Below are 22,486 nucleotides of genomic sequence, written 5' to 3'. Positions count from 1 at the left end.
TCATGATCAATAAACATCATCAAACTGTAGAGGAATGCCTTTTAAATATATACTTATGGCAGATGAAATAGTTGCATCTTATGAGGCATCCCAGTCTTCTGTGTGAAGCATTGAAACTGCCCTTTGTTTTATGAAGCTGTACTGGCTTGATGTAGCCCATACCCGAGTACTCAAGTTCACTTCACTCTGGTTTCATTGTTATAACAGCAAACGGTCATTGATTCTTTGTATCATTAATGTGAAAAAGACGAGATGTCCTGATATAAAAATGGTTGAATTGAAAACACTTGGAATGGCACATGTCTGCATTTCATACTTTGTGCTTTTTGTTTTGTTTTTTGGTCAGATTTGCTGTGTGAGAGAGAGGATGACCCCAGAAAGTAGGGATCTACCAAGCAAATATGTGGAGATCAGTGAGTATACAAATGTACCAGTATCTCTGAATGCTGTGCTAATTGTGTGACTTTCTGTTTGTTCATGAAATAATCTTTAATGTTATCACTTTGTATCTTCCCCTCCCACACTTTTTTTTTTTTTTTGAAGATAAGATTGTTAACTGGGTGAGGAAGTTTGGTATCCTGTCATGGGAAGAGAGTTGGAAAGGTTGATCTTTACAGGTATGAATGTCTACTAAAATACATATTTGAGGTAACCAGTAAGCAATATCCCACCATGTGCAGATATGTGTACTTGTTAGACTGGGATAATTTTTAATGTGCCTACATTACTTTACAGAATGCTAATACACTTTCAGGGATTTTTTTTTTTTTTTTTTTTTTAGGTTTTAGGTTTTAGGTTTTAGAGTTTTAAGGATGTGAATGAATTACAAAAAAAAAAAAAGAAGGAATGTTTATAAGTGTGTGATTATAGACTGATTTTGGTTTGCTTTGTCTTTGCACTGTCACTTGCTGGATATGATTATCCCGTGTGTTTTCCTAAACAGCCTCCATGTTCACGACAGACTTCACCGTGTGTGGTCTAGCTCCTCTCAATAGCGACCTGGTGGTCCTTGCCTATGTGACGGATGGACCAAAGAATGAGGTGAGACCTGCGGTCTTTACACCACAGACAGAATCATTTTTTTGTATGTTTGATGATGGATAAGGTACATGAAATTAGCTAGGAGAAAGAAAATAGTAATTCTATAGAGTCTCCACAATGTATACAGTGAACTTTTAGTTCTCTAACTAACAATGAAGAGGATTTTGTGCCCTAAAGCCTCGCAATTTATCAGCGCATACTCCATGCATGTTTTATGCTTTTTTTCATGGAGCATGAACCAGCAATCTGTCACCGAAGGCTCACACTAGACAAAGCATAAACCGTAGAGTACAGAACTTGCGTCCTCATAATATTTCAGCATTGCCTTTAATACGTGTAATTTGTATCAATACACAAAGAGCATTATCAAAAGAAAGTACCCTGTAAGTATATGTTATAAAGAAAAAGATGAAATGATGATGTCTTATAAAGGCCTGCTAGAGCTAGACTGGACAACATAGGATGCTATCATGGTCCAAATTCACTCAAAATAAGGAATTTGGAGGAGGATCTTCAAATTTTTTATTGGGATACTTGTGATTGAGAGCAATATTCAAATCGAATGGGTGATGCATCAGTGTTCATTTCTAGCTGTCATTTTTGTCCGTAGGGTGAGGATAGCGGAGCTTGCCGACCCCAGCTGAAGATCATCACCCCATCGCCCGACGACTACCAGCTGGTGACAAGCGATGCCCTCTCCATGCGCGGATTCCAGGCATACCGTCCCAATGACTATCACCTAGGTACTACACTTTGTGAAGTCTTTGGAAATTTGGGAGGGGAACCTCTGCAAAAAAAAAGAGAAAAAAAGAAAACATGTTTGAAAGTTTCATTTAGTTTGCTTTGATGTGAGAGAGGACATCACAGAAAGCACCTTAATAGATATTTTGCAGTTGAAAGAAATATACTATTTCGTTATTCCAAATTCAGCATAGTATTTTTTGTTGTACACTGTAGCAGAGATTCATAATTTCACAAATATCTGCAGGTGTAAACAATGCAAAGGCTAGACATGGAAATTGTATTTACACTGTAATTTGTACAATTTTAGTGCAGCTTTGATGGTGCCAGTTACTTCAAAGTACTTTTACATAACAAAGACTGGGTATGGTCTTTACACAGCATCCATCTTTTGGCTATCAAAAACTTTAACAGTGAACTTTGACATACATTGTAACCATGGAGGACGGGTTATGACTGATGAATTTTGAGAGCTTTGCATGAGTATTCAGGTATTGTTTTTACAGTTCACAGAAAGGTATGAGAAGTATGTGAGATAGCATGAAGTTATGTTGCTGGTCACATCAGATGTAAATTACTCTCTTGTGTCTATCAATGGTCTCCATCCTCCCCTCCCACATGCCAGAATACCTGGAGGATGAGGGCGTGTTCTACATCGTCAGCCCTAAGGATGTGGTCGTTGCCAGGCAACGGGACATGGACGATCACATCAACTGGCTGTTGCAATTTGAGAAGTATGAGGTGAGTAGAAGCTGAGCCTGAGCTGTCAACAAGAAAATCACTCCTACATCCAGGGGAGGGGGGGGGGGGGATTTTTCACTCACGTGGGTGCATTGTATCCCTGTTAATGGAAGTTTGCTCCAGATGATATAATATGTGGATTCAGTGAATGCAGTTCTAAATATTACTACATGTAGTACACAGCAGGGAATTTTGTTCTAGCTTTAAAAAACAATAACACAAGGCCTGCCTCTTTCAGAAGGCACAGGGAATGACATAACTCTTTAAACATCTGTCAGGAACCAAGTCAAAGGAGTGTGTACTTTTCATTAAAAAAAGAAATGTCTGGAATTTTCTTAACAATATTTTCTTTACATTGTTAGCCTACTGCAACATCTTGATTTGTTGCGGGCTTCTTATCCAGTGACGAGCTGCTGCAGAAGTCAATCAGGTCTCCATTTTATTTTATTTTTTTTATTAAAAATGATATATAACACTAAATGTTTAGTATTACTTGGTCAGGTACAATGTACCTGTATGTGTAAAATTATCCACCCTCCATAGCTTTTGAACAGTCAAAAAAAAAACAACAACAACAACATCAAAAACACTTAACCATTTATGTGCCACGTTCACACGTCCGACTCAGTCGACGGCGTGCCAACTTCGCATATTCTGCTCAAACCCACAAACCTGCCCAAACCGATCGATAAATCGCTAGATTTTGCAGTACAATGACAGCTTTTCTCGTGCTTCAGTTCGTCTCACATGTAATATTATATAACTTGCATTTTATGTGTTGATCGACTATCAAGCGGTGTTCCCTTATACATCGTGTAGATTTGTGTGTAAATTCTAAGTTTCTGTCGCTGTTCTGTGTGCAAAAGTCATGCCTTTACAGCAATGTAGCCACTGGTCATTGTAAAGAAAAACAATCATCGATTTGTCATACAATTTTCATCAAAGCACAGCTTGGCATTTTCTCTATAACTATATTCACTACATGTCCAGCTTAACAGAAATCTATATAGAAGTTACATAGATTTGAAAAACAGAATGTTTTCTCAAAGCATGACTACGTTGGTGTCCCAGAATAATGCGGCACACAGGGGGTTTCCACCATGGCACATACAACAAAAGTTAATTGCCTCATGTGTTTCACACTGTTCCAAAGTTCCTGTCGTGTGGATAATTCTTGCAAACGCCTTATTCATTGTGCATTACAGTTTGTACTTGTGTAAAATTGAATCTGTCAACAGGAGGCTCTTGCCGAGGCCAGGAGGCACGCCAAGGATCTGATCAAGATCAAAGTTCAGGATGTTGGGAGGAACTATCTGAACCATCTCTTTAGCACCGGTCAGTTTGAGAAAGCAGCCAGGTGAGTTGTGGTTACTTACATATGTAGCATTCTTGCAATCTTCAAATGGCTGTACAATTGTATGGTTATAGTGGCCAAAAAGCTTTTCTATGACAACATTCTTGCTGGACTAATAGATGAATAGCTAGCTGGCTGGTTCAATGGATGGATGAAAGGATGCATAGATAATAGAGTAGATGAATGGATGAATGAATATACGTGTATGAATGAATGAATGAATGAATGAATGGATGGATGCATGCATGGATGGATAGATAGATGAATGGATGGCTGGATGCATGGATGGCTGGATGAATGAATGGATGAATGAATGAATGAATGGATGGATGGATGGATGAATGAATGAATGAATGGATGAATGGATTAGTAGATGGATGAATGAATGAATGAATGAATGGATGGATGATAGAGGAATAGATTAATGGATAAATGCACAGACGAATAGATAAAATAGATGAATAGCTAGCAAGCCAGCTTGGCATCTGGTTGGTGCGATGGATGGATGAAAGAATGAATAGACTGACAGATAGGTATCAGAGTACATGAATGAATGAATGAATGAACGGACGGATGAACAAACGAACGAATGAACGAAAATCGAACGAACGATTGATCCATATAGTGAATGAATGTATGAATGGACAGGTGGGTGGACAGACAAATGGACAAAAGAATGGAGCCCTGCCACTGTGCCACATATAAATCCTGATTCCAGTCGTTCAAAGTCCAAACGTCATGTCTTTCAGTCTCTGTCCGTCGATCCTGGGTAAGAACAAGGAGCTGTGGGAGAATGAGGTCTATCTCTTTGCCAAGCTGCGGAAGCTGAAAGTCATCAGCCACTACGTGCCCCGGGGCGACCTCCGCCTCTCCAAAGCCATCTATGAGATGATCCTCAATGAATACCTCCAGACAGACATTGAGGTCAGTGTCCGCACAACTCTGATTTCAAGCGGCCAGTTTCTTTTCTTTGTATTTCTTTTTTCACTTAAAACCATCAACTCACGTGCACAAAGATGCCAACTGTGACTTTTTTTGCAGTTTATTGCACTTCTCTTTTTGCCGCAACTGCAGTATGTTTCATGGGAAAATGCTTTTTTTTCCCCAATTTTATGTTAATACAATTCCACGTGCATTGCAAGAAAGGTAAAATCGGACTAAAAATACTGTTTTATATATATAGAGAGATATACATGTACATGTATATTTTTATATGAGCCTCAACCACCCCCTCCCCTTCACTCCCATCCTATTCCCAAGACATACAGTCGTGAATGCTTGATCCTCACCCTTGAAAATCTAATTCCCCCCTCTCTCTCTCGCTCTGTTATATTAAACTGTACGAGGAAAATTTTGGCCGTGGTTTTGCTTTTGTGAATTGCATTTGAAACATGACAATAAAGATGTGCATATGTGAAAACGTCCATGAACAGCAATTCATGAAAATAGCTGTACGCAAAAATTTCAGCTGGTGCAATATAATATCCCCTTTTTATTGAACAAACCTGCAGGGATTCCACAAGTTGATCAAGCTCTGGCCACCTGACCTCTACGACCTGATGACCTTGGTGTCAGCGGTCACTGAGCGACTGACCGCTGACCCCGAGAACCGAGCACTGATGCAGACGCTTGGGGAGCTGTACCTGTATGACCAGCGCTACGACAAGGCCCTGGCCATATACCTCAGGTACGTTTGGACCTTTTATCCTTTACCAGTGGTGCAAGAATGCACTACCTTCATATCTTGCAGTGCTTATGCAGTTGTGGCATATCATTTCATTGAAGTTGGCCTAGTAGGCTCAGTTGATCTTGTAGACTCTCAAATCTTGTTCTTGATGTCATTATTTTCTGCAGTTGTAATGTCAAAGCAGAATCAATGTCACTTCTTTCTTTCTTGCATTCAATTGTCAGTGCCCTTCTCTTTTGAAAGAATCCACATTTGCTTTACACCTTGTTTAATGCTTGAGACAGGCTGTGGTGTCTGTAAATATAACTCTGTGTCATCTTTCACTTCCATTACAAAAAATAGCACTCGTCTCGTTTTACACTGCTCAAGTTGGGGCAACAAAGTATACAATTATTTTTTTAGATACAGGTTCAATGTTCGATCCCATGGCTTTTTAACTTACTTTCAACAGTCATTAGTTTCTTAATTATTCGCCAGACAATGTATATTGCTAAAGATCTTTATACCGTGGTACTTATTTCAAGCTGTGATCTCAGTGTTGCATTTAGTTCCTGTTTTTTGTTTCATTTTTAGTCACACATACTGGTAGATTTGACATGCCTTATGCATTATTTCTTGCCTCTCATTGTTTTTTCTACTACAGGCTGGGGCATGAGGATGTCTTTAAGCTGATCCACAAGCGTAACCTGTTTGACTCCATCCAGGACAAGATAGTGCTCCTCATGAGATTCGACACCAAACAGGCCATTGAGATGCTTATCACTAACACAGACAAAGTTGCAGTGAGTGCACTAGGGGGAATGCCCCCCCCCCCCCCCAACCCCATTGACAGGGTAGCCCAACATTTGCCCCTGAGATGAATTGCTCCAGTCTTCTTCTTTTTTTTTCCAAGGGCATAGGGTTAGGGTTGAAATAGGGTTTTAGGTTTAGTTTCATGTAAGGATTAGGAATGGGGTTAGGGTTATGTTTGTGGCGGGATAGAATTTGTGTTTGGCTTGAATATTGTGCAGATATTTCATGGGACCAATTGCCACAGGAGCAAATGTCATGGAACCCATCGACAGAATGATGTCATATCTAGTAGGGGACCCTATTTTTCCACTAAAGAGGCATCAGTGACTGTGCATGGTAATAAATTTAATCCCACATTTGGCCAGATACAAGACATCACGTAGTTGGTGCAACTCCTCCCCCCCCCCCCCCCCACCCCCAATAGCTGGAAATGAAGAAATGTTTCATCTCTTGTTTGCCAATAAAGAGAAGTTGTTTTGAGAGCTGTCAGTGTGAAGGCGCTGTGTAGAAAAGTGGCTTCTCTCCTTTTGTGTTTGTGCACCTGTGTGCACTGGCTTGATATGGGTTAGAAACATATCTATTATCTTTCTCGTGGATGAGAATTTGCAAAACCAGTTTACAGTAACGTTTGATGGAAACAGTGCTATCTCCTTCTTCTCAATGATCTAAATTGTTGTTCCATTTCCTTTTTTTCCCATTTGAGTATACAGTTATATCGTCAAATGCATCGTTACATAAAGTGAAAATTAATTTTGCAGATATAGGGAAAACTCTTTTCAGTGGCCGTCAAGCAGTCGTTATGTCCTGCTGTGTACACAGTGCTGATGCATTTCTTAATTAGTCGTACTTAAAAATGACAAGATACTGAACAAAGGTTGGGTCTACATCTGTAAAAATATAACATTTTGTTTGCTGCTGGTCTCTTTGCTGTAACAGCATTCGGAAGAGACGTCTTTATGGACAGACTATGATGCATGCTGAAATGGGCACATTATATCTTCTTTTTCTCTCTCCTTTAGGTAAAGAAAGTGGTATCGCAACTTCAGGAAGATCGGAGGTTACTGTACCTGGTAAGATAGAGAGAACCATTTGTGTTCCATCTATTTATGAAATTTCAATTTTTTGCCGTGAAACATTTGTTTTTATTTCTCATGATTCTTGTTTTACTAATTCATTTAATGATGTTTGGAGGAACAAAATTCATTGAATGATGCTTGAAGGAACAAAATTCATTGAATGATGCTTGAAGGAATAAAATGTGATCAGTGCAAGGACTAGTATGTTCCTTTTTTTTGAAAGGACAGAAAACAATGTGGTTCCCTCACATGCCATACATTTAGTTGCAGAATTTTGTATGTTCTGCTTGAACTGAATCAAGGGGTTAAACCTTTCTCGTGCTTAACAATAATACAAAGATATTGCATATCAATGTGTCATTGCAAACTTCATTGGTTTAGTAAGTACACAGTATATCCACCCTATTCTTCATATAAAAAAAGAAGAAGTAATGTACATGTAGATAGTGTTGCACTCAAACTTCAACCATTAAAAGGAAGAAGATTTAAAATTCAGCATTACTGTAAGATAAGGTTTACCAAGGTAATACTTTGGAAATGAATTTCTCTCTGCATCTATCTGTGTCACCACCCCCACCTCGCACTCAGTACCTGGACGCGCTATTCCAGAAAGACGCCAACCAGGGGCGCGACTTCCACGCCATGCAGGTGGAGCTGTACGCCGAATTCGACCGGGAGCGGCTGCTGCCCTTTCTGAAGACCAGCAACTACTACCCGCTGCAGCAGGCCCTGGACCAGTGCGAGCAGCGGAACTTTACCAAGGAGATGGTCTTTCTGCTCGGTGAGTTCCGTAGAAGGTCCACCGCAGACCTCCAGGTCAAGGGTCAAAAGTCAAAGGTTGCTGAACTTGTCAGTGTCCAGCTCTTGCACAGTTTGGAAAAGTCTGATGTTTGAAATTCAATGTGTTTTTGTATAGTCTGGCAAAAGTTGATGAAGAATTGTTTCCATCACAGAGAGGTTAAAAAGTTCATTCCCAATGTTCAATACCAAGATGAGTGGACTGCTTCTACATGTAAAAGAGGTGCATGCTTAACTCTGCGTGTGCTTTTGACAAGAAAAACCCACAGCATTGCACACACTACCCAAAGTCCCTGGCACAAAAAGAAACAAGGCACAACATAGTAATTGCACAAGTAAGTTGAGGCATCTTAGTTGATTACGTGTGGTGGTCAACTTAACTTTGTTCTATCATACTACAGAATGGTAGGCAAATAAAAGGGCACAGATACTTTTTTCCCCCCAATATGCATTGCATCTGGTATCGAAAGTAGATGAAGAAGTGTAATGTCTAGGCCGAAAATTGAAGTACAGTGTATGCCACTGCAGCTGGTGATCAGAAGTGGGCATATTGGTGTTGGTACGTTGGGTGTGGGAGGGTTAGCTGCAGATGGGTGTAATGGAAGAGTAATGTTCGACTTTTTCCCTCCGCGTGCGTTCACCAGGACGGATGGGTAACACCAAGCAGGCCCTGCGACTCATCACCGAGGAGCTGAAGGACGTCGAGCAGGCCATCGTCTTCGCCAAAGAGCACGACGACGCCGAGCTCTGGGACGACCTCATCGACTACTCCATGGACAAACCACGTGAGTCCTTGCAGTGACCTGGTCGCTGATGAAAGCCTTGTTGCTTTTAATTCCAAATTGATTGTAGAATTTGTTGTTGTTGTTAGGTTTTGGTTTGTTTGTTTTTAAGAGAGACACAGACTCACAGCTGAGGATCAGGTGCATGCTTTGAAATTAACTCATATCTGTGCCAATGAGTCAAATGTGTGCAAATTTCACACACATACCTGTGGACAGGTAATTGAAGGTATCGCCAATACGTAGGTGCCATGCGCAGAGCAGCGTTTTAGATGCATTATGAGATAGCTCATGGGGCAAACTTGCCCCGGTTTTGGCTGCACATGCACTTACAACACGCTCTGTCTTTATAAAGAGGTATTTTTTGTTGAAGATTTCTTCGCTTTCCATCATGTGACCAGCACATTGAAGCCTTGCAGTAGTGAACCATGGCTCTAGTGACCGCAAATCAGTAAAGCTTTATGGACACTTTCAACTCTTTTAAGCTGAATTATAGCCAAGAAAAAAAGGGCTAACAACGGAAAAGCAGACAATGAACTCTATGAATCGTATGGGAACTGCGACTCGGGTTAGACAACCGGAAGCGAACAATGGATCGAGGAATCCCACAGTGCACCCGTGACAGAGCTCTTTAGCATGCGCAGGAGTTTTGTACGTCATTGGCGATAGCGAGAATTGATATGGCATGCAGAGGGTGAAAAAAGATCTGTTGATGATCTGTAGTGCAATAACATGAAGTAGCCAGCAATTTCTTTGCCCTCCGCACTCTATCAAAAATCTTTGTTTTATTTGGTGTTTGGCTTGTTTGCTGTCTATGCTGCTACTTTCCTAAGCTTCTGTTAATTGGAAGAGCTTTGTTGTTAGTTCAAATTCATAAAAATTCAGACACAATGAGAAGAACGATCCACTGTTTTTCTGTTGCAGCAACTGTGCTTTCCAGTGACCATTCTAAATTCAGCATATTATATATCTGGATGAACATGATATTTGCATATCTTTCTGAGCCTCCATTCCCACCCCTTTCCATGGAGTTGTTCTTGGAGTGTGTGTTACTTCTACACACATGCAATCTACATGCAGTTGAAAAGATTACTTGTTATTGCTTCATAAGTCAATGAAATCCAACAACAGGCTTTGCCATTTGGATCTGTCAAGTAACATGATGTCTTATTAATATTTTAATATGTTGTTGTTTCTTGCATGTTTTTGCATTGAGAAGGTGGATTTGTACAACAAATTTTTGAGACCATATTGTGTCACTCTGTTTATATTTATTTGACTTTTATGTTCCTCACTGATTTACTTTTTAATACCATAAAAGTTTGTGCTTTCTACTGTATACATTTTCCTTTCAGCATTCATCACTGGCCTACTCAACAACATTGGAACGCATGTGGATCCCATCATCCTAATCAAGGTTGGTGCTATATTATCAATCTGTGACTGTAAGCTTGATCATGTGTGGATGCATTTCTTGTGAAAAAATGACACAAAATAGGAATTCCAGTCTTCTGTGTAGATTTAGTAGAGTATGACAACAGAAATGAAAACAATGAACACATTCAAGTGTTTAATGTATGTGTTTGTAATGCTGAAATATTAATTTAAACCCAGGCATTATATTTCAGATTAAACACAAGTTGAATTATGTGACCCTGCATCACAAAACCAACAAAAAGTCACCAGACATAGATTTTTAGTTAAGAGCAGATTCTGAAAGAGCAGACTTTAAGCTTTAAAACGATGTATAACTCAATTGAAATGGAATCTCCTCACCTATTGGAAAGAAAGCATGCACTCTGGAAAACTGTGAACTGAGGAAAGAGGCTCTGAAGTACAGGGTCTATTCAAACGTTAAATCTTTCCCAAGTAGTGCTAGCTGTGTGATGAATGGGACAAAAAAAAAACAGGATGTAAACCACTGGAGCAATAACAATGAAGGGATTATCAGATTAAGCTGAAATTGAGCATGCTTTATTAACCCATTATGTCCATGATTAATACCAACTTTCAAAGCAGTAACATCATCCTTTCTAAATTCATTACAGTTGAAAGTGAAGAGTGTGTACAGGGTTTTTTAAGAAATGAAAAGGGGACTGTATAAGATACACCTTATCACACTATTCTACAAAAAAGTATTCGAGAAAAAGAAAACTGCTGAAAACACTATTACCTGTTCGTTTTATGATCCCAACTTCAGCATAATGTACAATGTAGAAGAAGACTTGCTCTTTCAGAAAATATGAAAAACTCAAAATTCCCCAGGTTGACCCATTTCACCTATTTTCAGTCCTCACACAAAATCAGTGCGTGTGGCTTTTTGTTAATTTTGTCATGCACGGTCACAAATGATTACCTGGTATGGCTACAATCTGCTATTATAAATGCTAACTCTCAATGATACCACTGCAGGTGTGATCAATATGAAATGGACCTCTGTCTCCTTCAAGCTGGTAACCATGGAGACAATTGAAGTGTGCATAAGGTTCTTTACTCATGAAGTTAATTCCATGCAAGTTTTGTTTGTCAGTATTTCCCATGACTGTCCTGGCAATGAGATGATCCTATTGGGTGGACTCTTAAGGTTGCCCCCCCCCCCCCATAATCTTTCATACCAACATGTTATCCACATGTTTTTTACAAATACAGTAAAAGGGTAAAAGTTCATGTTTATAATGAAGAATTGGCAGTAGTTAAACTTCAGCATTTTCTTTTTTCCCCGACTATTCATAACCTGTCATATATCAGAGGATCAAGGCAGGAATGGAAATACCAGGCCTGAGGGATTCACTTGTCAAGATTCTACATGATTACAATTTACAGGTACGTGTGTGTCAATCGGCTGTTTTTACTGTGGGACGTATAGTCATGGTACTCATTGCTTTCATCATCTGCTACATTTGTTTTAATATAGCAATAGAGTATTCAAGGCCACTCATTGCTGTCAATCCCAAAAAAAATATAACACTCTGGAGGAATGATACAAGAAATGTTAAATTGTATTGAATTATGTGAATTAGTGTTTTTCACTCGAATCGTGAAGGTCTGTTAAAGATATTTTTATATATTTTATGTTTGTTGTTGGTTGGTTCGCACTTTCTTTTTTTCCCCCCACATCCTTGTACATGTATACCAGGTTTATGGCTCACTGCTTGTTCACCTCCCCTCCCCCCCCCCCCCACCCCCTGCCCCTTTCACTCTTGCTGATGCTATTTCTCTCTTTTCCCATTCTTTATCCCTTTGTTGTTCCTGATCTTGTTTGATGCTGCCTCCCTATTCATCTTTATCCTTCACAGGTTGCCCCCAATGATCTTGGGATCATCACTGGCCTACCTCTGCCTTTGTCTGTTCACCCCCCCCCCCCCCTCCTGCTTTAATCCCCCTTCCTTATACCTGTCTGGCTCCCTGCCTTTGACTTTTAACCCACCCCTTTTGTTTTCATTGTTCTGTGTTCCTAGCCCTCCTCAGACTGTGTTTGTTGTGTGTAGTCCATGTGTATCAAAGCAATCACAATCAAAGCAATCACATATTACGAGTATGTGATTGCTTTTGATACCCACTTGGTAGTCATATTTGGCCTCTGACAAAGACTCTGCTTGGATCGAAAGCTCAGGGCCCTTTTTACTCCAAAGATATTTTTTTGTTAGCTCTTGGTAGAAGTTGGTCTTACTTTGAATTATATTCAAACTGTTGAGTTTACTGTGTTCCTAATCTTAGTAGTCCAGAGTGTTGTGTATGTTGACAATCGCAGTAGAGTGTTCAGTGTACAAAATATGTATGTTTTTCAGCAATGCAGCAAAGCGTACAAGTGTATAAGATGCAATTTGAAATCTAAAGTATTCTGGTGTATTTGACACCAGTAGTCAAGACTGTACAGGTGTACATGATACTGGAAGTTCAGGATGGGCAGATAAAGGGTATGAAATGGACAGATTAGAGTACTGTGTTGTAAGAAACACCTGAACTTCACGTGGATTGGTGTATGTACACTTGTAACTGGAAATCCAGAGTAAGCTGGTGTACAACTACATGACACCAGCAGTTGAGAGTAAATATATATGACCTCAGTGTCATCAGTTGGCTTGTGTTTATGACAAGGATAGTCCAAAGTGTGGCAATGTAAGAAATGAACACAGACCATCTAGATGGCTGGAGAGGGCCGATGTTCTCGAACCTTTAAGATTTGCAACACATACACTGTAAGTTTGACCTGTCTTTACTGCATCGCACCATAGATCATGCTGAGAGAAGGGTGTAAGAAGATCCTGGTGTCGGACTGCTTCTCCCTCATGAAGAGACTCAACAAGATCCAGAAGCGCGGTGTCAGGGTACAGATAGATGGTAGGTGCCTATGGAAGCGGTCACAAATTTCTCTACACCAGAGGTAACACGTGTTAAAAGTCCGCAGCCGTGACCTAGGAAACTGCCTGGCATACAGATGACTGTCCTTTGAATCTAACCCAACACTAAACATGTTTTAAAAGTCCACAGCCATGACCTAGGAAACTACCTGGTATTTAGAAGACTGTCCTTTGAATCACACACAACACTGCCCGGTGTAGTGGTCGTAGACACTTCACTTGCAATTTTCCTTTTTCCTGCCCCTGCCCCTGCCCCTGCAAGTCAAATATTGAGATGATTTCTCAGACTCTCGTTGACACTTGTTGATAGGTATCAGAAGAGCTACACAAGGAAATCACTGCAAAAGCAACAGATGAATGAAAAAATGTTTCTTCTGTAATAATTCAAATAATTCAATAATGCCAATATGTTTGGACAATTTTAGGACTATTTATTTTCGCAACTTGATATCACCTATTCAATTTTCACTTCTTTTATACTTTTAGTCATCCTTATACTTGACTCTGCTTTGTCCTAATTTGTTAAATCTCCATCGAATGCACTTGATGTCATTATGTCACTGCTTCATCACAGTGCCTTTGCTTTTCTTGCATCTCTGAAAGATATTGCAGACCTCCCCCAACCATTCTGACTTTATAAAGGAAAGAATCTGCATTTTGACCATTCCAAGTTCCTGTTTCAATAGGAGTCTCCTATTTTTCTTGATAATTTGACGACACACTTGTATGGGAAGCGCTCTTTCTTTCCTACTTTTGAGCCAAATCATCCATATTTTCAGTCAAAAAGGTTAGAATGTCTGAGATTGTCATATACTGGCTATATTTTCTGCTTCTAAAATCTCATTTCTGCTTCCTCCCTGTGATAGAACGACAGTCTTGCGACTGCTGCCACCAGCCTCTGCAGAATTCTGGTAAGTTTCAAGGGTTTTGTATTAACCTTTTAATGCTCCGTTTTGTGTATACCAATACAGTGCACCCCAGTTATAACAAACACAGTTATAATTATGAAATTCCGGTTACAAAGAAGTACAAAATTCAGGGCCGCAAAATTATCCGCTCTACAGTGTATGTTTTTTATTGTTTATTTGTTCAGTTATAACGAAATCTTGATAGAACAAAAGGAATGCCGGTCCCGAGGACTTCATTATAACAGGAGTCCACTGTACTTATCTCTACGTGAGTGCTATTTTCATGTATACAGCCATTCAGTGGTGTACCACATCCTCGTTTTCATACAGTTGGCACACTTTCATTGTCTTTGCCTACTGATTTTAGCAGACTGTATTGTATACATGACTGATTTTAGTGCTGTAGTCATCCCTAGGCACATCCTTATTGTTACTGCTTGCCTGTTGACTTTATTGTTGTTGCTTTGTTGATGTCAGGTATTGTTATTTATCATTAAAAGTCTTTGAATAAGTCTGGCAGTGAAGGAATAACTCTTTGGCAGCGGCTGAAAACTCAGTAGGCACTTTAAAAGGGTGAAAGAACATTTCCTTTTCTTTGTTAGCTTATCTTGGGGTTGATCACATTTTCATATCCCTCTTTTTGTCCCTCTCTTGTAGTTCTTCCTTCCTCCCTCTCTCCCTCCCTCCTTATCCCCCCCCCCACCTCCACTCTTTCTCTCTCAACTAATCTATCTACAATGTACTACCAATCTATCTACGTTATATACCTGTCCATCTACCTGTCGTTCTATCTACCTACTTTGTACCTACCTCAGCAATCTGGCGACATCACATTTGCTTTAATATGCAGCAGTTGTTCCAGTCTTATTTTGGTTAGGGTTGTGAAAGGTTTTTATGTTTAGTCTGATGCGAGGATTAGGATTAGGGTTAAATTAGGGTTATGTTTGCGGGTAGAGTTTATGTGTGGCTTAGCCTGCAGATATTCTATAAGAGCAAATGTCTTGGAACCATCAATATATCTATCTGTCTATCTACAGTGTACCTATCTGTCCAGAACCCAGCTATATCTTTGGATTTATCTACCTATCTGTCTGTCCTTCTATCTGTCTGTCTATCTACACTGTATTGCTCTGTTTTCTCCTACATCCTCATACAAAACGGACATTTTTGTTGTAGCCAGAACAGGCAAGTATCTTTTGCCACAATTCTATTTATCCCAATGTGATGATGCCAGTATTACTTCATGAGGAGTATCTTTTTCTTTCTTCTTCTCAGAGCCGCCCCCAGTGACAGTGGTCTTCTACTGCCACCACACCTTCCATGAAGAATGCCTTCTGTCACAGAACATGGTAAATTGATTGATATTTGATATTTGATATTTTGATATTTTGATATTTTGATATTTATTTCTGCAATTTTATGGCAAATGTAGTATACAGATATACTTTTCTTTTGTACAAATCATAGGATTTTTAATGAAGTAATAAACTTGATTGATACAAAATATTGACAATAATTTTATACAAGTACACTGTACTTTGATAATAGAGAAAAACAATTTAAAGGTACAATCTAAGGGGAGCAACTGCAGATAAAGGCTGTAACCTATAAGCTTACGCTTGACAGCGGAAACAGCCAAGTTGACAAAATATAGATGATGTTTATTGCCCTTTATTTGAATTCTTGCATCCAGTTTATATTGCAACTAATTGACAAATTGCCCTTCATCAACATAAATAAGCACCAATTATTCAGTGTTTTAGCGGTATAGGCCATGGGGTGAGCTGGTTTTTTCGCTTGTTTCGTTCCGACAACTGCGGCACTAAAATTTCTCCACAGCTACGTGTAAACAAATAACCAAAAAGGCTACAGGAAAAAGTTCGACACAAACCCTCCTGCAGTATTTTGGTAATTTAGGGGGAAACAGTGAACTTTTTTGTCACTGAGGAGCTGAATATGTACACTTTGCCGTGTACGATATTCATTCGCGAACGATCATGTGATGTATGTTATCCAATCCGAATCGAGAATTATTGTTTACGAGTCAAAATGGCCGCCCCCTGTGAGCCTGTCGACGCGTCTACGTCGTCTGCTCAGCCGAAACTTAATGCGTTATTATGCATGTAATATCGATGAAGTTTGAAAATTTCACGGCTATGACAAACCTAAGATAGACGAAACCTATTTTGTGTGCCAAAGAGTGGATCAAACTGAGTGGGGGAGACCGTGAAATCGCAGACCAGAACGAAGTGATTCAGCTGCTCAGGGGGACTGACTGCAACCTACGTAGTAGGATAATTTACAGGTTAGTTTACGTGCGTACAGTCGAGTCGTAGCAGTCGACACTGCAGTGCAGTCTCACTCATAATGTTAATGACCATGATGACTACAAGTACAATTGTACAACGTTTAATAGCTATGTTATGAACGTTGCTTGTGTATGTTATAATGAGCGCTAATGCGGTAGCTTAGCCGTTAGCGTGTCTGTTACTTAGATAAATTATCTTGAATTTCACCTTGGCATGGCATAGCGCCGTTATAAAATGTCGCCTAGGCCTAGATGTAATTTTACATGTTGTTCTATGTACAGCCCAGGTTAGGTTGATGTAGCTGATCGGTGATGTTGTTTTGTAAAAGTCTTGACACACAGGACTGGATTGAAAAAGGTCTAAACTGCATGTAAATTTATATTTTCATAATCATGGCCATGGAGTATTAATATTAAAAATCCATCCTGTTTCTCTCACCCCGAAATTGGCGAATCCTCCCTCAAAACACACATTTAGCATCTCATTAAATTAAACTTATTAATATTTGATATAAATAGATCTAAAAGACCAACAATGACAATAACATAATTGCAACAATTAAACTCCCTAAAACATCTGATTACCATTATGTTGTGCCAAACTATAAAGCAGTGGGTGGTGGTGATAGTGAAAGGCCAAGGATTACTAGGATTAATGATGATAAGGCAGTTGTATTCATAATTATGATAATTGATATTGCATGTGATCAGGTGCTGAAAGCTGTAGATGTAATCTAAAATCAGTAATTGCACTGCAAGTACAAGTTGAAGTAGTTGATGATGACAATGATCATGAGGTGTTAATGATTACCTGGCATAGTACTAGGGCCTGTGTATTGGTAATTACAAGATTCAAATATTGGCAGTCAATAGTCTACCGTACATTTAATGATATATTGAGTGTAATGTTCAACCCCTCCCTCTAGCATTTAACCTTTTTTCCCCCTAACAAAATCCAACGGCTAATCATTGCTGTTCATTTCTCCATTGTATTAAATAGGATTCCATGAAACGTGCTACAAGAGGTTTATAGATAGCAAACGCCTGAATCTCGCTCAGAAACGAAAGCTGAAGGAGGAGCCTGGTCCGTCAGCAGGAGCATCTGTTTCCTCCCCTAAGACGCTCACATCAAGATCAAGATTTTCTTCTGGAAGCTCTTCAGGTTCTGCTGTGTTGCCTGTGAAATGCATCATTTGCAACAGAGTCAACCTGCTCATTACTTGCCATGGGAAAAAGGTTAATATGATTGATATTGAAGCATGAAAACATTGTCATGTTACTATAAGTTGTCCTTGATAAAATGGAGCAATATATAGGCCTATACACCACTGAAACATTCACACACATACACAAAGAACTTCAGTGCAAAGTTCAGAAACAACAGAATGTACTGTATATGCACCAATGCTTTGGTCAATGTGATTGATATTCAAGAATTGACATCTTACCAAAGTTGTGCATGATAAAATGTCTTTGTAATACAGATTGCTTCCTGTATTTTGAATGCCAATGTTTATGCAACATGTTTTGACTCCTTGCCTCAGTATGTGATTGTTCGCCCTTTAGCAAACATTTCTGCCCACTATTATGATTTGATTAGGGTTGAATTATTCTAAGAAGAAAGATGTTTTCCTAAGTGTGATTTTTTTTTCATAAAACTGAATGACTACGATTAAAATTTGTTTCTCCCACTCTGGGGAAAAAAATATGTAACTACATTGTATTATTAATACTGAAACAGAATGTTCATGTAGAAAGGTCAGTACAATGTAGGTGTGAGTACAAAATCAGTTTGCTAAAACTAATACACACCAGCCAAATGAAAATTGTGCATAAGTTGAGTCAGGTTTGCACAGATCCTCTGATATTGGATGTTAATTGCAATGTTATCATAATTTTTAATGCCAAACCTGTTTTATTCTCTCCAAGATTTTCAGGTACACATTGCCTCCAATGCAGAATCCAACAGTTTTCACTCATGAATGGGTAAACTATAATTTTGCCTTTATTTTATGTATTGGCATTTTTCAAAACTTTTACACCCTTTCAAGGATATTTGGACCATGGAATGTTCCAGGAAATTTATTAAAACTAGAAAATTTGACTGATTATCATTTTGAGCTATCTTACATGAAAGGAGGTAGTGTCCCACCATGTTGTAACCTAATGATAGCAATGAAAACTTCAGGAAATTTTATGAAGATTAAATTTTCTAGTGCTAAAGTAATGTATAATATTTCATGAACAACGTGATTACTATGTGATCTAAGTATATTAAAGCTTCTTAAGAAGAAGAAGAAGAAGAAGAAAAGAAAAACATGTTTACTGATAAACAATATGATCTGTTTAATAGTAATGTCTCATGTGTGTAAATGAGTTTGTATGTGTGCGTGTGAGTGTATATATGTCAGCGTTTTTATGCACCTGTGTATGTGTAATGCACTGATCAGTACATGTATTATATCATTGTGTGTGTTCATGTTTATGATAATCTTTTTTATGATGCTGATGTGATAAATGGCCAAGGCATGAAGAATAATATTTTAATACACTTGGGTATATTGAATCTTCATAACTATGTGTGTGCGTATGTGTGTGTGCATGTGAGGGTGTGTGTGTGTGTGTGTGTGTGTGTACAATAAGATTCTCCCACATGCACACGGACACACACACAAACAAACACACTGATTTTTTTTCTCTTTTTTTGCCTTGAATGATTAGTCATTTGATTAATAACATGTCTTTGAACAGAATATAAGGCATTTGCCTTGACCTCTGACGGTCAGTCAGTGCTCTCTCTCATATGGTCTTGAACCACTTTGCTCTTGTCCTCCTTTGCATAGCCAGCATCAGGAAAAGCTGAAACATGAGATATAATGCTACTATTAAACCAAAACTTCACTTTTTTTTCTAGGTATATGGCTAAAAGCAGTGCTTTACAAATGTGTATATGCATTTCAGCTGAGAAACACTATGGGAACTATACTGCGGCTAGCAGCCCCATACGCATAACTGCGGCTAGCAGCCCCATACGCATAACTGCGGCCAGCAGCCCCATACGCATAGCGTCATGGGGCTGTGAACTGTAGCATACAGGATCATGACGAATATTTTATCGCGGACAAATATCAACTTAAAATCGGGAAAAAATCTTCAATTTGAAGACTTATTAATAAATTTGAAGTATTGATAACAGAGTTCGTGCAAGGTTTGCTTCTGCAAATAGTTCCTTTCTGTTCAAATTGATGACTAAATGTGGCTCGGTCGAGAGGAAACTGGGAGAGCTACACTGAATTGACGGCCAGCGCATGCACACACAGACATCTAATATCCAGTCAATGGATACGAAATTTGTGCGCAGTGATGTGTGCGCCTGCGCTGACCGTCAATTCAGCGTAGCTCTCCCAGATTCCTCTCGACCTAGTCATATTAAGTCATCAAATCGAACAAAAAATGACTATATGTAGAACCAAACCTTGCACGAACCCTGTTGTCAATACTTCAACCTTACTTGTAAGTCTTCAAATTGAAGAATTTTTGTTCGATTTAAGGTTGACATTTGTCCGCGATACTTCCCTGTCATGATCCTAAATGCTACAATCCGCAGCCCCATTACGATATGTGTATTGGGCTGCTGGTCGCAGTTGATAAAATATGGATTTTCGCAAAAACTGCAGGATATTTCGAGGAGAACTTTTTACAGTATATTTAGGATGTACAAAACATCACATTTCCGCATTCAGAAAGTAGTGCCAGTGTTGCTGGAACGAAACCCATTTTCTAAGCCTCTTTTTCAGCTTCACCCCATGGCCTAGTAGCCATGATAAAAGAAAAATTGTGGGCATCCCAAATGTACACGTATGTCAGTAGTGTTGTTGTTGTTGTTGTTGTTGTTGTTGTTGTTGTTGTTGTTGTTGTTGTTGGTGGTGTTGGTGTTGGTGTTGTTGTTGTTGTTGTTGTTGTTGTTGTTGTTGTCATGGCTACTACTAAAACACTTTATTGACAGCACTTTGAATGTTCACAAATTGCACAACAAACCCTCATGGACCTGAACTCTCCAAGATGGTTGAAATATAAACTTCATGGTTAAAATCTACTCCATTGAGCCAAGAGTAGTGCAAAATATGCATGAATTATTGAGTGTGCATTGGCACCTCTAACACATTCCATCAGCTATATTGCTGATGTATGAAAGAGAGGACACGTTAAAAAAACGTAATATCATGGACAATGTTTTAAATTTAAAAAAAAAAAAAAAAGATGTATGAGCCCCAGTGAATGCTGGTTGACCACACACCATTTTTTTTCTTGGATATTAAAGTATTTGCTACATTTGCTACAAAACATATGGAGCCCAGGCTTCTCCTTATGCAGTCATTCAGAGACAATTGACAATTTCATTAAAAAAAAGCAAACACAAAACAAATCTTTTATATGCATGTGTGCATGGAACCCTACACTGCAGAATGTGCTCATGAGGGCGTCTGCCAACTAAACAGTCCATTTAATGTAAATTGATGTTGTCAAGAAAACTGTAATCATTATTGTTGTGTTTGCATCGTCTCTCTTTCCCTTACAGACTCACTGTCTGATCTGCCACTCGCAGCGACGCGGTCCGGGAAGTGTAGCGTCGGCCTTCATGAGATGATGATCCCGACGTTGCCCCCGCTCAAAACGCTCAATGTGGCTCCCTCGTTTCCCACAGAATATTGAGACTGTTCGAAACCGAGAGCAGCACATGATTTTTGCATCATGCTATTGCCCATTTGTACCCTTCATCGGTAATTGTAGTCACTTTTATGATCGTCAAGGTTATATTGAATATCAGTTCTATCAGTTCCGAGCCAGAGGGGGTGCCAAGTGTATCCAAAGTTTAGTGCAGTACAGTGGAACCTCGTCATAACGAGGTCGGATGTACTGTAGTAGGATACCTGATATAACAAGGTCCTATTGCTCTTTTTAGTCTTTTGTCTATTCATGATTTGGTGAGATACTCGTTACGAGGCTGAAATTTCAGTAGTCCCAAGTACATTGTAGCTTGTTATATAGCGAGGTTCCCCGTGGTAGTCTCTTGCTAACCAAGTGAAGATTGCTACCCCGTGGTAGTCTTTTGCTAACCAAGTGAAGATTGTAGAAGAGAACAATTACAAAAATAAACATGTATGCAGGTCAGAAATAGCAAAAATTGCAAATCAACAGTAGCAGAACAGAGAGACCAGCATTGGTTATAACAAGGCTGCTTAATGGATGGAGTTCCAACTGACTGTAATTATTCAAAGATAATTTGATGGAAATTGGTTTTTAAATGGCCGAGTATTAAAAATAAAAGAGAGAGAGGGATACTGATGAAAGGTGGGACCCCCCTTTCATTAGGACCACTTTGATTTTACTCTGTTTTTTTATATCTCGGCCAGATCAAAGCTGATTTTCATCAGATAAACTTTGAATTCCCCTTAGAATTGTATGCTCTTTCATATATTACAAGAGGTTTCTAGTTGTCTCACATAAAGTTTAAAGGTCTACTACAGTTCATGTAAATGGTTGTTCATAAATTTCTGAGTCCATTTATATTGTTGAGGCCATAGGTCAAAGTGACACAGGAACTTGTGTGAAAAGTTGTTATTTATGGGCGAGTAGGTTTTGTTTGGTGTTTGTTTAGCACATGGGATACTGTATGAGCTGAAATTTTCGCGGTGGTTTTATTTTCGTGAATTTCGCGAATCGCCTTTGAACCGCGAAAATAACAACGCCCGAATAACTAAGTTCAGTTAGACCCTCGCAACCGCAAAATTAACAACATGCGAAAATGTCCTCCAAGTAGCAATTCACGAAAATATCTGTATGCGAAAATTTCAGCTCGTACAGTAGGTAAACTGTTCTTATATGTACATCTACTC

General features: G+C 39.1%; 1 protein-coding gene across 1 annotated transcript in view; it reads left to right on the top strand.

Annotated features, from left to right (window-relative positions):
* Window positions 1-21,500, top strand: part of LOC139725706 (vacuolar protein sorting-associated protein 41 homolog) — a 40,050-nt gene extending 18,550 nt beyond the window's left edge. Inside the window, exons 9-25 of the mRNA XM_071636787.1 lie at window positions 347-413; window positions 944-1,041; window positions 1,652-1,784; window positions 2,408-2,523; window positions 3,762-3,880; window positions 4,627-4,801; window positions 5,389-5,564; window positions 6,208-6,346; window positions 7,376-7,426; window positions 8,021-8,213; window positions 8,875-9,015; window positions 10,368-10,429; window positions 11,761-11,835; window positions 13,248-13,353; window positions 14,240-14,284; window positions 15,557-15,630; window positions 21,169-21,500. Of these exons, the coding sequence (XP_071492888.1) occupies window positions 347-413; window positions 944-1,041; window positions 1,652-1,784; window positions 2,408-2,523; window positions 3,762-3,880; window positions 4,627-4,801; window positions 5,389-5,564; window positions 6,208-6,346; window positions 7,376-7,426; window positions 8,021-8,213; window positions 8,875-9,015; window positions 10,368-10,429; window positions 11,761-11,835; window positions 13,248-13,353; window positions 14,240-14,284; window positions 15,557-15,630; window positions 21,169-21,237 (1,839 nt within the window). The 3' untranslated portion in view covers window positions 21,238-21,500. The remainder of the gene's footprint in view (window positions 1-346; window positions 414-943; window positions 1,042-1,651; window positions 1,785-2,407; window positions 2,524-3,761; window positions 3,881-4,626; window positions 4,802-5,388; window positions 5,565-6,207; window positions 6,347-7,375; window positions 7,427-8,020; window positions 8,214-8,874; window positions 9,016-10,367; window positions 10,430-11,760; window positions 11,836-13,247; window positions 13,354-14,239; window positions 14,285-15,556; window positions 15,631-21,168) is intronic.
* Window positions 21,501-22,486: the final 986 nt, after the last annotated feature.

Source organism: Diadema antillarum, unplaced genomic scaffold (genome assembly GCF_040938485.1).
Source record: "Diadema antillarum isolate AM-2024a unplaced genomic scaffold, OU_Dant_1.0 seq00000054_RagTag, whole genome shotgun sequence".
Classification (NCBI taxonomy): domain Eukaryota; kingdom Metazoa; phylum Echinodermata; class Echinoidea; order Diadematoida; family Diadematidae; genus Diadema; species Diadema antillarum.
Note: the sequence above shows the minus strand (reverse complement) of the source record. Positions and strands in the feature narration are given on the sequence as shown.